At 38.0% G+C, this 15,407-nt stretch overlaps 1 protein-coding gene across 1 annotated transcript; it reads left to right on the top strand.

The window, feature by feature from the left end:
- Window positions 1-7,350: 7,350 nt before the first annotated feature.
- LOC130576289 (collagenase 3-like) lies at window positions 7,351-14,586 on the top strand. Its single transcript, XM_057370830.1, has 10 exons — window positions 7,351-7,514; window positions 7,612-7,853; window positions 8,923-9,071; window positions 9,171-9,296; window positions 10,194-10,355; window positions 10,712-10,829; window positions 11,425-11,558; window positions 11,907-12,066; window positions 12,801-12,904; window positions 13,473-14,586. Exons 1-10 carry the CDS (start codon window positions 7,392-7,394, stop codon window positions 13,571-13,573), a joined length of 1,419 nt encoding a protein of 472 aa, XP_057226813.1. The 5' UTR covers window positions 7,351-7,391; the 3' UTR covers window positions 13,574-14,586.
- The last annotated feature ends 821 nt before the right edge of the window (window positions 14,587-15,407 follow it).

Genomic DNA, 15,407 nt, shown 5'->3' with positions numbered 1-15,407 from the left:
ACTAAAATGTTTTCCAAATATCTAACTTTAATGCTCAGTTACTGATACTAAGGTATAGAATCTTATAGAACATTAAGGTACAGAATAACTMAKCCTGGAAGAGACTTCAGGTGRCCTCTGGTCCAGTCTCCTGCTCACAGCAGGGTGAGCTCTGAGATCTGACCAGGATAACCAGGTCTTTACCCAACTGCAGTTGAGAACCTGTGAGAGGAGAGATGGCAAAGCCTCCCTGAGCACWCTGTGCTGCCACCCAACTCTCCTCATGGAGGAAATGTTTATCTTCATACCCTCTCCTGTTTCAGTTAATGCTCACTGTCTCTCACCCTCTTGCCCTTCACCACAGTGACATGCCTGACCTCAGATCCTTGGAAACCTCACCACAGGCACTGGGAGCTGATGTTATGTCCCCATGAACCTGTCTCTGTTCCAGGCAGAACAAGCCCAGCTCTTTAGCCCCTCCTTAAAATGCAGATGTTCCAACCCCCAATATCTTGGTGGCCTACCCTGAATTTGATCCATATRGGGCAGTGAGATTTTTGATTTTGACAACTCCCTTTTTATTATATTTCTTTGTAATGGAAAAAAAATGTCATTGATTTCCTGTTCCACACCATTTCACAGCTGAAAACACACACTTTGCTAGGTAGCACCAGGAATTTTCTTAAATYCACCTTTAGTAATCACTCAGCAGTWAGTCAAACCTTAATTTTAAGCTTACCACTTTCTTGTAGTACTTTCTATAAAACTATATGCATCAGTCTTCTAGTTTATGCCCCCCTTATCCTCCAGAGCTTTTGTAATGGAATTGAGAAACTGCTTTGTTAAAAAACAGCTGTATGAACAACATGAATGTGGTTGGCAAGCAAAAAAACAGGGCTTTAGAAATTCTACTTCCTTTCCTAAATGTTTTTAAAATGTRTGTGTTTAGTCATAAAACTCCTTGCAAGTCAAAAATTTAGAGTAATTTTTACTTTCATGCATTTCTGTGAGGGACAAGCACCTGTCCATAGGATTTGTGACGCTGTCTCTTTCAGATAATGTCAATGCAAATTTTTTAATTCTTTTGACACCATTCTAAATTATTTGTGTGCATATACGGGAGGCTCTGATCTTGAAAAGAAATTTATAGGCATCCAGGTGGAAATTCCAGCAGATATTGGCTTGAAGAAATAAAAGGAATGAGGAACACAGTTCAATTAGGCTGTACCTTTARTGGCTGATGCATCATTCAGTACATGTGAGCATATCTTATGAGCAAAGGATGCAACTCTCATATTTTTCACCGGTGCTGAAGAGAGGGTTTCTCTCCACCCTCAAAATCTGCCCCCAACCTGCCCTGTTCCTCTGCTACATTTCTTCTTACAATACCCAGAACAAGAAAGGCTTTCATGGGGTCAGGTGCTACAGCCACCATTGGTTTGACATCTCTACATTCAGTGAAGACAGTTATAATCTGTTATTTCTTAAGAGGTGTAGCAGATATAGTGCTCTTACGAAGCAATCAACAGAAAACCAAGTCAGAAATTATGAATCTTCATTACCAATAGTAAATGTGTAAAAATTCATCAAAGGAGCTTTTGGAGGCAGGAAAAAGATTTGTGTGTTTCTGTTATCTCTTAGTCCAAGTTTTCATAACTGATAAGCTCTCTGAACTTAAATGTTTCCGAGATTTTTACATTAATTTTTATTTTACACTCCTGAAGGAGCCATTTGTTCCTTCTGAAGGTATAGAATTCACAAATTTAAAGTTCAAACTCCACTYAGACATTTAACAATCAAAATTTCTGTTTCCTCTCGTAATTTATTCCAACGAGTCTCCAAAATTCTAGAAAGAAATGTTGARTTGCTTTAAAGATAAATCATCAAATGCATTTTTCTTCCTAATGCAGATTTTTATTACAGCTACAGTTAGCAGAATGAATTACAGCTACATTGTTCATTGTTTCATCCATTCATGGTGGAAGTCTTAACTGTTGAGGCTGAAGTAGCTACAGCAAAGTACTTAAACAATGAATGGACAAGATAGAGAATATTTTTTGCCATGTTGGAAGAGCTAAAARGACATACTATATGTGTTTTGAGGTTTACACAATAAATAAAATACATTAAATCATACTAAGACCTAATTATGGGTGTCAGAGATCCACAGTGTTACCGAGGTAATCTTTAAATGCATTTTTGACACTTGGTGCAATCTTAAATATCAGGATTAAAAAATAAGTATAAGATGATGAATGTATGAAAAAAGTTAGAAAATTAAGTTTTTGCCTTTAAACTAGTTTCCTGTGGTTTAATTTTCCATTATTTTTTATTTTACTGTTGACCAGCTCCTCYCCCTTAGCAGCAAATCCACAAGCTCATTGTTTGCCTACAGGTTTCTAGCAACAAAGAGAACTACATCTTGTACTTGATCTGAGTGGTCACTTTGCTTGGACAAAGAAAATTTGGATTGATGCAGCTCTTTGAGGCATTTTCTTTCTTTCAGTTTGACTGTGGGCATGAGGTGGGAGTGAGTCCCTGTTTTTCCAGGGTCAGATGCAGCTGTGAGAAGGAGTAGTGTCCTGGAAGGGATGTCCATTGACCAATATGCCTACATATTTTCACAAAAAATCCCAGCAAGGTGACATCTCCTGGCTTCTTCCGGCATCAGGAGATGGGCAAGAAGTGCAGCTTCAGAAAAGGTGACCTGAACTGAGGTGTAGGGGCTGTAGCAGAGTCAGCAGAGCTCAGCACAGCAGCCTGGGGAAAGGTTTCCCACTTTGAGATGCAGGGGAAAATCCAAAAAACCTTCATGAGACTGCCAGATATGACACAGGACTGATGAGAGCTCTCTGTCCTCCCAGCTACATTAGATATCTGTCTGTGGACAACTGAAATAATCCCAAGGTGGTCACCTCTGTGAAAAGCTGAACTGCTGTCTAGSGTTTAGGGAGTGCATTGATTTCTTTGATTATAACGAGACTTTAGATGCAGCACTCAGGAGGGTGCCCAAATTTAGTTCTGCAGACAAAAAGGCAGTCCATCTGGGGTGCCCTTTGCCTCTGCTCCACAGAGGTCTGATTCAAACAAAACCATTGCCTCTCGGGAACATATTTTTCTTGCTTCTGGCTCTGGATCATATTGAACATCTCTGAGCACCCCAATTGTACCTTTTTGCCAGCAAATGGCACAGAGAGGCTGCTGTGTAATATAAAAAAGAGTCAGGTTGCTGTAACTCCCCTTGTCATCGCAGCTGTCACGGCCCCCTCTCCTTGCAACAGGTCCCAAAGATGGACTCTCACCTGAGGAGGTAGAGCCAGAGCAATTCCATGTGTTTGAGCAACACTGAGAATCCATTTACCCATCTGCAAAATGGGCCTCAGAATAACATCTTTCTTCCCAGAGGAAGCTGATYTAAATGTGATGGCACAGCACCAGGCACTGGAAATGTTTCACTTGAAATGCGACTGCCTTGTGGCAAGAAACATTAACAAATGGGACCATTGACTTTTGCTTATTTGTCTTAAGTGAAGTCTCTGCTGTTTCAGGGCCACTGAACATTTACCACATTCACTATACATTGTTATTTTGGGCACCAAACACAGACTGTAAATCAAAACAAGACACTGTTCAATTATTTGTGTTAGCAAAATGTGTGTTGAAATCATATGGTTGKCATAATTCTTGTTTTCAAATAAATAGTGCCTAAATGCTGCTTTAAGGCACTTCATTTCTTCTTGACACATCTTCCAGCCCTCCTTTTCCATTTTTCCTTGGGGGGAAAACCAGCATGATTATTCCAGTCTTTGCTGTGCCTGTTAAATTACCATCAGTCCAACTAACTTTACCCACACCCACAAGATGACAGAACTGCAGAAATTTTGCAGTGTTTGTTGAAATCTTACTATTCAGCAGTTTTGTGGGTTTCAGAGCTTTTTAAATAAAACTTTCCAGGCTTGGTCACACTGGGGTCAACACAAGGTCTATGAACCACTGCTGACTGTCTTTACCTTCATTTACACCTCCCTTCAYACTTTTAAATAATTTTTTGACTCAGGCAGTGGCATCACCTGAGTCGTAAATTTTACATCTTACAATGCCCAGCACTGGCTGTCTTTGACATTATCTGCTATCATTGCTGAGTTTAAAAACTTAGTTTGTTTGAGGCTTTAAAAAACTTCTGTATAGAAAGGTAACAGCAGCTTCAGAGGTCTTTACTTAGCTCCCAGTTCAGTCAAGGCTTTGTCTCCCCTTGTAAAAAACATACACTGCATCTGTGATGCTGTTTCTGAAAAAGGGGGTGGGGAACCCATTTTCTTTGGGTAAACATTTGCTTGTTTACACAGCCTTTCTTTCACCAGTGTTTCTTCACTTTGTCTACAGAAGACAAAAATCCATTCCTTGGTATAGGCTTCTGGMCGCAGGTGTAATATAAATAGCAATAAAATGTGTGAGAAAACGTCTTGGATTCTGTCTATTTGCATGGCCAGSACTCCCAAAGGATTTCAATGAATGTTCAGAAAACACAATTCAGCCGTCACACACACTCGCATGGCTCATTGCACACATGGCTTTCAGAAACCAGTTTCTGGTTCAGCATTTTGATTTACTCCCTGTGACAAAATAGSTACAGACTCCCTGCTTTCCTTTCTGTTTGTGTATTTTTCTATTCACACACAGAAGCTGTTCAGTACAGTGGACTATCTCTTCAGTTGCTTATTTAATTGTCCCACAGTATAAATGTTCAGCCTTATGCATATCTTCTTACACAAAGAGAAGCTTTTTTCCAGAAAAGCTGCCTGTTTAGTTTTTTTTTCTGTAATGGCTTTGTCCAATTTTTTACATATTCCTTGGAAATGCCTCAGGACAACTCTGTGAAGATACAAAAAGGAAAGGTTTTGACAGAGATTCCACAGTGAACTTCAAAGGACTTCAGAGCATTTGTGGAAAAAAAAAAGTCACAGGAAGTGAAAAATCATTCTTCACTGCCTAATTTATAATTTTCTTAATGCAAGACAATTATAATTATTACTGCTTTCACTACTGCAGTCTAAGCATTTTAAAGAACAAGGCTCCACATCTCCTTGAACCACTGTTGGGTAGGCTAACACTGGTCTTTAATTTTAGTCTTGAACCCAGCTAAATATTTTTTCTGTTCTACATTTATATCATTCAAATATTGTCTCTGAATACTTGGTTTCACCTTTAATTGGCAGTTAGCTGAACTATGTTTATTAAGGTAAACCTGAAACCACTGAGGAATAATTTGGTTTCATCCTCTCAAGTGTAATGGACTGATGACAGTTTTGCAGTAAGAGTTGGTTAAGAAATTAATTTCTCCTATCCCAGAAGCAACGATTTCAGTATCCGAGCTGAGAAAGAGTAGTCTTATAAGGACTTGAAAAAGAATAAAAAACTTTTAACTAGGTCTGATAAAGGGCAGTGGTACACAAGTGGTAGTGTTTCTTTATGCATAAGAAAACTAATTTCAGATATTTTAGAATTCACAGGAATTTTGTCTGTGGAGTTTAAAGCTATTAATTTTGCTCATAGATTTCTGAGCTATGTCTGGTACTGCTGTGAAGAGCAGTAACATTCACAGCTTCATGGTCTCCAGAAAGTGTTCCTTACAGCCACAAAAAGCATTCCGAGGCAACACCACTGCTCCTGAGCTCCACACAAAACAAGCAAAACCCACTGGAAACTCTGCTTATCCGATAGTCGAGTACCCCAACATTAATAAAAACAACACTGCAAATATCAATGCTGATATGCTGGAAACAAAGAAATAGATATATCCGTAATCTGGCAGTCTGCATAGCAAAGAGTGCAGTACAGTGGAGCACTGGCATTACAGATTCAGTGCTTGTCCCGAAGAGCTGCAGGGGAGAGCACTTCTCAGGAAGATGGAATAACTAATTAACAGTCTTTATGCCCCATTGCTGAGTAAAAGTCTCAGCACTGCTGACAGAATGWAAAGGAGAATATACAAACTGCTTTAACAGATGCTGTCTGCTCCTTAGTGTTGTAATCATATTTAGCAGTGGCTGAGGTGGGCAGTGAGGCAGAAACAGCCTACATAGCAAATCCTTCTCAGCTTTATTTGCTTTTGCTGTTTGTCATCACTGTTTGAGTAATAGAGCTTTTACACATTCAGCTTCACTRATTTTTGTCCTTTTCCTGTTTTGTCAACAAGGCAACATCCATGGCAGGTAGTGCATTCCAGGAAGTTGGTACCACAGTCTACCAGAAAGCTGCCTGAGGTTTCCCAGGAAAAAGGAGTTCTGCATGCAATAACAAGGCAAATTCAGCACAAACAGCATCTCCCCTTGGACYCGTGCTGGTCAGCATGTGACATGGTACAAGTTATAGGAAAAGCTGAGATTGCAGTCACCCAGGGGAGAGAGAAATAATCATTATGTTTTGAGGTATTGTAATGACCATCTCTGTCACAATGCCGGATTTATCCTATTACCCACCTCATTAGACAAAATCACATTTTTCTGTTATTCTAGACACACAGATCCATTGCCTACCTGTAGCTGGTAGATTGCCTTGCTCAAAGTATTACGTGTCTCATTGATCTATGGTTGTCATCCTTTCATAAAGTAAATTAAATTCATGGGTTTTGAGGAATATTAATTGTATGAACTCATCACTTTACATGACCTGCTTTATTACTAACAATACACACTTTTAGATGTTCAAAACTATTTCCTGATATTTAACATTTCTGGGTTTGAGTACATCAGACAGTAAATTATTCTGTAATATAGACAGAAATTTCCTTTAAGGATCTCTGAAGTAATTTTTTTGTTAATGTTATGGAGCTATTATTCTTTACAGAAACAAGGAAACATAACATCATATCATATATTCTATAATGTTACTTCTTATTAGCCAAGTAACATTTATTAACAATTGAAGTGTGTGTATTCCAACAGCTAAAAATTGCTCTTGAACTAGTGTAACTACTGAAAAATTGCATGATTTATTTTAAAAATCGTGAATCTTGTTATATGTATTTATTGTTTATCACATAATAAAAAGACAACTKTTCTAGCAAAGCAAAGTACGTTATTGCAGCATTGTTGGCAGTTATTGCCAGTGTAAGTTACTGAAAAACAACCCAAAAGTGCGGTTTGCTTCYGCCCATTTCTTCCCACAGACTATGTCAATATCCAGAGACCTCATGTTTATACGAGGATACAGTTTCAGAGCCCTCCGCTGCAGAACGGATGCCTAAACCACAGTGTTGGGGAGGGGAAACAMACCAGCCATCTAAGCATGTTTACTTCCAGCAACAAGGAAGTTCTAACTTGTCCCTGAGTGGTGACTCACTGGGCTGGGGCTATAAAAGAAAAGGTAACTGCTCTCTAAAACATCAGGGCTTCAGACTTCAGAAATCCAACATGATGCAATCAGGACTTTCAGCTGTTTTCTTTGTCTTGTTGGGTTTGYCATTTTGCCTGGCAATCCCTATTCCCCTTGAAGACAGCCATGAATTCACAGAGAAAGACCTTCRGTTTGCAGAGGTACAGTATAGAATTCATTTGCATGTTTCATAAACAGTAAGCTGTGCAGTTACAACTGTCTGGAAACCAAGCTTATTCCTYCTTTCCCCCTCCTTAGCGCTATCTCAGGACTCACTATGATCTCCGTCCAAATCCTGCTGGCATGCTGAGGAAGAGTGGAAACACAATGGCATCTAAACTTCGGGAAATGCAAGCTTTTTTCGGCTTGGAGGTGACAGGCAAACTAGAYGAAGAAACATATGAGTTGATGCAAAAACCAAGATGTGGTGTCCCAGATGTGGGGGAATATAACTTTTTCCCTAGGAAACTCAAGTGGTCAAAAATGAATTTGACATACAGGTAAATGCCTGGTATTTTGAGTGTTATTACTGCTGTTACCTTCTTTCCAGGTGCCTTGTCCAATTGTGCTTGGTGTACGAGGCTGATGTGAGTGGGATGCATTTGAATTTGACCAAACCAATGTTGCAATTTTAAACCCTTACAGMCTCACTTTTGGAAAGGTGCTCCCAGCCTACATTGCAGCCCAAAGAAGTAAACATGAATTTTTTCCATTACACTTTGTCATGGAAAAGGAAAGCTGGTGTGGKGCAAGCTGGGAACTCCTCATTTACCTCCATATAGACACTCAGGTCACATCYCTGGTGCCAAATGTAAGAGGGGTAGGGACTCAGACCATGCACTTGTCTGGGTCACTCCTGAGCTCGGTTTGGACCTGGTTTAGCGTTTGCTCACAGAGATCTGTGTAGCGTGGCTGTGAGAGCAGGCTCCTCCATTTCACATTCTAGATGGAGATATCYGTGTTTGGTCACACACCTGTACCAGGACCCAGAAAGCTGACCGTAGGAAGAGAAGGGCTGACAGTTCACAGGTTGGCTCCTTTGCCTTTAATTCTGCAAGRCTGTCAGCCTGAGGTTTTAAACAGCTGTAGATGGGGTTTATTTATCAGATTTCAAATATGAAATCACTAAACCCTATTAGTTCCATATCTAGTGATAAATATTACTTTAATATGGACAATTATAGCCTATTAAATCACTTTGAATAATGTTTTGCTCCTCCAGGAAGTGAGGATCATGAGATATATTATATCACATAAATAAGTTTGAAGTTACTGATATGATTTTACTTCATACTGAATATATCHGTCATTTTCTAAATCCTCTGGTGCATAGAAAACCAATTACAGATAGCTGTTGGATCATTTCAGATATCTCTGAATTATTTTAATGAAAACAGAAATGTTTATTTTCATTTTTTCAATACTGTGTGAAGCTGCTAAGCTCCTTGTTATGTGATAAGATCATAGGACAAAAGCAAAAACTTTTAATGAGGTGTGCAGTCAGATAAAAGTGCATTGCATATTTCTTCAATTCACACAATTTAACTGAGATATTAATCTCTTTGACAGAATTATGAATTACACTTCAGATCTGAGACATAATGAAGTAGACAGAGCTTTCAAGAAAGCATTTAAAGTCTGGTCTGATGTGACACCACTGAACTTCACCAGAATACGAAGTGGAATAGCTGAYATCATGATCTCCTTTGGCACTAAAGGTAACACAGAACCAATTKTTTTTACTTTATAAGTAAATTATATTCTTATATACATAAGATGGAGTAACCAATTTAACTGTTTTGAATTTTGCTTTMTAGAACATGGTGACTTTTACCCTTTTGATGGACCCTCTGGATTACTGGCACATGCTTTTCCCCCGGGCCCAGACTATGGAGGAGATGCCCATTTYGATGATGATGAAGTTTGGTCAGATGATTCTAAAGGTAACAGAAGTTCATGAGATTATTMGAAATAGTGATAAATGGAAAATTCATCCCTGTTTGTTAACTGTAAACTGTTTTGGCTGTTTACTGTTTGTTCATCATTATGTTCACTGTTCACTCATAGAAAGCTGAGTTTAACATCCATTCATAATATGTGCTTAGCATAAATTTTAAGACATAAATCTCCTAAGTGAAGTGATTTTAAAAAATGCCAAAAGAGTGATTTTGTCATTTTGATATTTCACTGATCTCAAAGGCAGCTAGTTCTGATCACAGACTGATGGGAATTGCCTTACCGATGCCTATGGAAAGCATACCTCAGCTGCAAATTGTCTGCTTGCATTTAGTTTGAAAATTCATCACCTTGCCTATTCAGGGAGTTTTAATAGAACAAGACGCTATATTTTTCAGCACTGCATTAGTTCACCCTCCTGGCATTAGACCTAATTTCTGCAATACTGAAAATAATATGGGGTCTACTGCAAGTGAATTCCCAACAAAAAAATGTTCTTGATTTGAGTAGAACCAAGACTTCACCCTTGAACTTTCCTGTGTTGCTAAGAAATTTCAAGAAATCAAGATCTCCCTACATAGCAACTTAATTGTATAAAATTTAGGCTGAACACCAGCTATGGCACAATAAGTTGATTAGGACCTCACTAATGCAAAACCCATTGTAGTTTGATACAGACAAGCAAGTTTTTCTAGTGGAAGGTGTCCCTGCTCATGGCAGGAGGGTTTGAACTAGGTCCCACATCCTTCTATGATTTTTATGAATTTATGTACAATTTTTTAGTGTATTCAGTTGTCTCATTCATTGTCCCATATGTCACAGTGCCAAGGTTAGCATGGTGATGCAGTGACATGCACATTTACTTTTGCTGTGGTTTGTTATAGGCTATAACTTGTTCCTTGTTGCTGCCCATGAATTTGGTCATTCACTGGGACTTGAACACTCTAGAGACCCTGGAGCTTTGATGTTTCCAATTTACACATACACTGGAAAAAGTGGTTTTGTGCTTCCCGATGATGATGTGCAAGGAATCCAAGAGCTCTATGGTAAGTCTGTATAATAYATAATGTATATCTCCTGTATCATAGCATGTGACAGATGCACTTCMCAGTTTCTGCAGAGCTGCAGATATTTAATAACAACAGTCATGATTGATTAAGAATGATTCAGAAGGTGCTTAGATTTAGTAGTTAGGAGGGGAAAAAAAAATGTATGTATGTATACATTTATGTTTTTGGCTAAAGCCTAGAAAGAGAGAACAGACTTTTCCCAGTTAAAAAATTTTACCCATTAAGTTTGTATTCATCATGCTCTTGGAAGCTCTTCCATGCTCTGTTCAATATCACCATTGACAGAAAGGAAATGAACATTGTCAAGCTTACATCACATGATATGATTCCAGGTGCTGGAGACAAAGATCCCAACCCAAAACATCCCAAAACACCAGAGAAATGTGATGTAGAATTATCACTTGAYGCAATAACAGAACTTCGTGGAGAAATGCTGGTCTTCAAGGACAGGTAAAGAGACTTCCATGTCATGAACAGTGGGTACAGGATGAAGTTTGAGCAAACAAAATCACCATTTCAGTTTTTTACAAAAGATTTAGGTAAACAGATATTTAAAAGAACACAAATCAATATAGATGTCTCTTAAGAAACTGCATCATATACCTTTTTAGGCAGGATTTGTAATACAACTACAGACGACTGCCCAGTCATACAACGGTAATAGCATGGCTGAAGAGTGACACTTTTTGTGCACATTTTTAATTTCGTGGGACTTTCTTCAACGTGCATAAATCTGCTAACATTTATTTGGGTGAAGCTGTACCACATTCAGGAGCATTTGAGTTATACAGCAGGGTTTCCCTTACTCTAAATGAGAAAAGRTTAAAATTTGTTATTGTTTGGGATTATCACTGTGTGAGTGACAGAAATGTTCTGCAGCTAGATGACCATGAGGAAAGATCTAAGAAGAGTTCTGTATATTCTATATTTTATCTTGTGATAACCMTTAATTCACCAGTAATTTATTTAACTATAGCACATCAAAGATACTGCTATTCTACAGTATGGCAAGAAACATAAAATTTATCTTCTTTTTCTGACCTAGGTTTTTCTGGCGACTGCACCCTCAGATGGTTGAGGCAGAACTGGTGTTGCTTAAATCCTTTTGGCCAGAGCTTCCAAATAAAATAGATGCAGCTTATGAAAATCCCATCAAAGATCTTGTGTTCATGTTTAAAGGTGAGCTTTTTWATTTAGTTGTTGGCAGAAAAATACACATATTTAATCAAGCTCAATAGGTGGTGTAAAAGTAATCAACAGAAGAACAAAGCATCCCACCTTCCTTGCTCAAAAAACAAACTGTTGGTTTTACCTCATGCACATCTATAAAATTTTCAATGAATTAGGAGATGTACACTTATGTCAGGATGCCCAGAATCATAGMTTAAATRATCTAMTACCTACTAAGTGTGTGACCTMAGATTCTCYTTGTTTTRTGAAAATAGGAGTCATGGCATCCTYATTTCATTCTTCCCTCAAAGCTGAGTCCTTGCAAAAGCCTCACTCATACTTTGTTCATATTTTCAGGAAAGAAAGTCTGGGCTTTGAATGGCTACGACATAGTTGAAGGCTTCCCTAAAAAGATACACGAAATAGGATTCCCAAAAGAAATGAAAAGAATAGATGCAGCYGTCCATATTAAAGACACTGGCAAGACTCTCTTTTTCACTGGAAATAAGTACTGGAGGTAAGCTGGACACAGGTCAGTCTCAGTGTCCCTACCATAACTTGTCCAGATTTATAGAAAGATCAGCAGTTTAATTAAAACCAGGCATTTGGCCATGGCCCACATTTCCCGTCTGTGGTTTCCACTGGTGTTATAGATGTCTACAACATATCAAAAAAATGCATACAAGGCTTTTACAAAAATATGGGCACAGACTTTAAAGGCTGAATGAGTGAAAGGAAATGAGAATTAAGTGCTCTAATCTGGGAGAATTCATAATATGGTCATGCCTGCTGGACAAAATTTCCATCTTCCTTCCTTCCTTGGGTTGCTTGTGTGAAATGAAATCATATCAGTGCTGTGAGTAAGAAATCKGTCCCACCCTAGGCTGTCTCTTTTTTATTGCCCACGAGTGGGGCTCACAGCCAGATCTCGTGCATAATTAAGACATTACAATCCCTTCCCACTGTCTCTGGGCCAAGCATCTTCAGGACAGGCTTGTAGTACCAATAAATCCAGGTGCAATAATTGCCGTATAATATATACCTTATAGAACTATTCTGAAAATGTAGCTGTATTTGTTTTGTGCTTTTTCCACTTCTGGTGGAGATGTGCAGAAGCACAGAAAACACCAAAAGACTTCTAGCTTGCTTTGATTTGGGTGTGGGTAACTTTGAAACACATAAAGGGCACTGGCCAAACTCCCAGGCTGTTTAAATCCTCTGATTTTTTTTTTAATTTTGTTTTTAATATAGTTACGATGAAGGGGCAGAGGTTATGGAAGAAGGCTWCCCCAGGCTGATAGAGGAAGATTTCGCAGGAATTGGTGATAAAGTGGATGCAGTCTATGAAAGAAATGGTACATAATATGAYAATGAAACTTGACCACAATTAATTGCCCTTGAAACTTGAGATTAGTGTCTTGTAGAAAACTCCGCATTTGCAATTTTGATTTCTCYAAATCAACACTTTTGTTCTTGGCTGAATCAGTTTTCTGATCTAAATTGTGCTCTGGCCAAAAAAAGGAGCTACCTCCTTGCTTAAGGAACCTAACATGATATGCTTGATGTAGAAGTGTCATAATGTGTCTGTTCCTTCAAACGGAGCCCATTCCTATCCAGCTTTCCAAGGATGGTTTCAAAATCAGATTCTTAAAAATTAATATACCAACCCTCTTTTTTCCTCATCAAGGGCAGTAAAAATTTGACACAATATTAAAGAATATMAATCATTTTAAAACCTTGATTCAGCTCTAGCAGATGGAATGAAAATCTTTTAATTATTTAGCTCAGTATTCTAAATATGAAAATGTTGCATTTGAGTTATAAAAAATGAAAACAAACCAGATTATTACTCTTTTAGGGATAATTTTGATGTTACAACACAATTTCTTAGTGTTAATTCTTTTTAACTTTCCTTTTCCTTAGGTTACCTCTACTTCTTCAATGGACCACTGCAGTTTGAATATAGCATCTGGAGTCAAAGAATTGTCCGTGTCCTGCATACTAACTCCCTATTTTGGTGCTAATTACAGCAGGGTGCCATGTCATAGGCTGCAGGGCAGCTTGTAGAACATGGGACTATTARTAAAATGGGCTTTTAGGTTTACTAAAGGACAGCAAGGTTCCGTGAACAAGTGGCTACCTGTCACCAAATGTACACTGCATMTATGGACTTACACAGCTGCATTTCAGTCTGGAATTGATTTAACTTAACAGGAAAAAGGAAGAGTAATCATTAGCATTTTAAGAGGCCATTTACAGTTTGTCTTGTAAAGAAGTGAGATGCTGGATACATCACACATTATCATGAGCATTACTAATTCCCAGCAATGTGAGCACATCTAGCATCTTTCAGGGATCTCCTAGCATGTCTCAAGAAATAGAGCTGATAAACCCAGGAGCATTAGAWTTTTAAATGAATCCTTCTTCCCTTTTTGAAATTCCTTTTAACGTACTGGGAAATCTGTAATGARCCAGTGAGGACTGCCTGGTGACTCCCTGAGCAAGTTACACCAGGCAGCAATGATGAAGTTGGGGAATTCAGAAGTATTTGAATGTATCTCTATTTGAATGGGATTGTCCCCCTGGAAGTAGACGATGCCAATGCCATCTTTAGAACAAGGAGAAGGTACAGAAGCAGTGAGATGTCATTACAAAGCAGACAGGAAAGCAGGAAAGGGGAAAAGTATTCCCTGCAGAAATCAGAAAGGAAGCAGCAGCAAGAGAATCACGCAGGTTGAAACCTTGCATGATGCTACATATGGTATCAGAGCCCACGTTTTCAGCTGMTGTTAATTAAAGTGACATTAATAGAGGTTATGCCTGTGCCAGAAGAGAACCTGAACACCCAAAGCAAAATATTGGAAAGAATATATTTTTTCATGTTGGCCACTATTTTAATATCTATATCAATTGTTTTAGTATGTTGTAAGATCTTGGTTTGTTTTGTTTAGTTTTGTTTTAATCAATGCAAATGATGTGGGACAGTGATTATTTTGATTTTGAAAATAATATTAAATAAACTGGAGAAATAAACTGACATTATGAAATTAATTAAATTAAAATTTTGTATGCAGCCTGTCAAAGAAGCAATATATAGCTATTGGACAAAAGAAATCAAAACCCCTAACCTGTGCATTTTATTCATTAAGATTTTCACCTCGTTTAAAAATATTATTTATCTTTTTTTTCCCTTCAAGAAAAATGATTTTATAAAAAAGACAAGGAGAGGAAGACAGAAGACAGAAAAAAGGAAAGATGCCTCAAATCTGCAAAATAAGAACAAAGTTGGAATTAGTCTTATCACTACATAAAGAATGAGAAATTATTAAGAAATACTGGGAAAACCAGGTTTATATTACGTTATATGTTAAAAACTAGCAATAATTAAAACTACAATGTCCTGTTCTGCCTTCTCAATATCAACTCTTACATCACTCATTGAGCCAGGCCTGCCAAGCTAAACTCACAAATAATTAATATATTTAAACAGATATAAAKGACCAGGATTACCTAGTGATGGTCTAGAAGAGGTTAATTCTCCAGCTCACGCAATACAGATGGTTAGCTGGGATTACCTAACAGATTGAGAGGTCTCTTCTGAACATAAAATTGTGAACTAATGAGTTCCAGACCTTAATATGCTTAAAAGAAATGCATGGAAATAAAACTGGAAAAAAACCCRTTCACAAATAGGAAGTACTTGAAGAAAATGCATGGAAATAGAACTGGAAAGAAACCCTTCACAAACAGAAAAACTTGAAGAAAAAATCCCTTTGCAAATACAAAAACTTGAAGTGGACTAAAATCAAAGTTCTGTTTTATGATAAAATATTGATAGAACTGCTAGAGGGAAAGTCA

Source organism: Malurus melanocephalus, unplaced genomic scaffold, assembly GCF_030028575.1.
Source record: "Malurus melanocephalus ecotype Western Australia unplaced genomic scaffold, MMel_1.1 scaffold_134, whole genome shotgun sequence".
Lineage (NCBI taxonomy): Eukaryota > Metazoa > Chordata > Aves > Passeriformes > Maluridae > Malurus > Malurus melanocephalus.
Note: the sequence above shows the minus strand (reverse complement) of the source record. Positions and strands in the feature narration are given on the sequence as shown.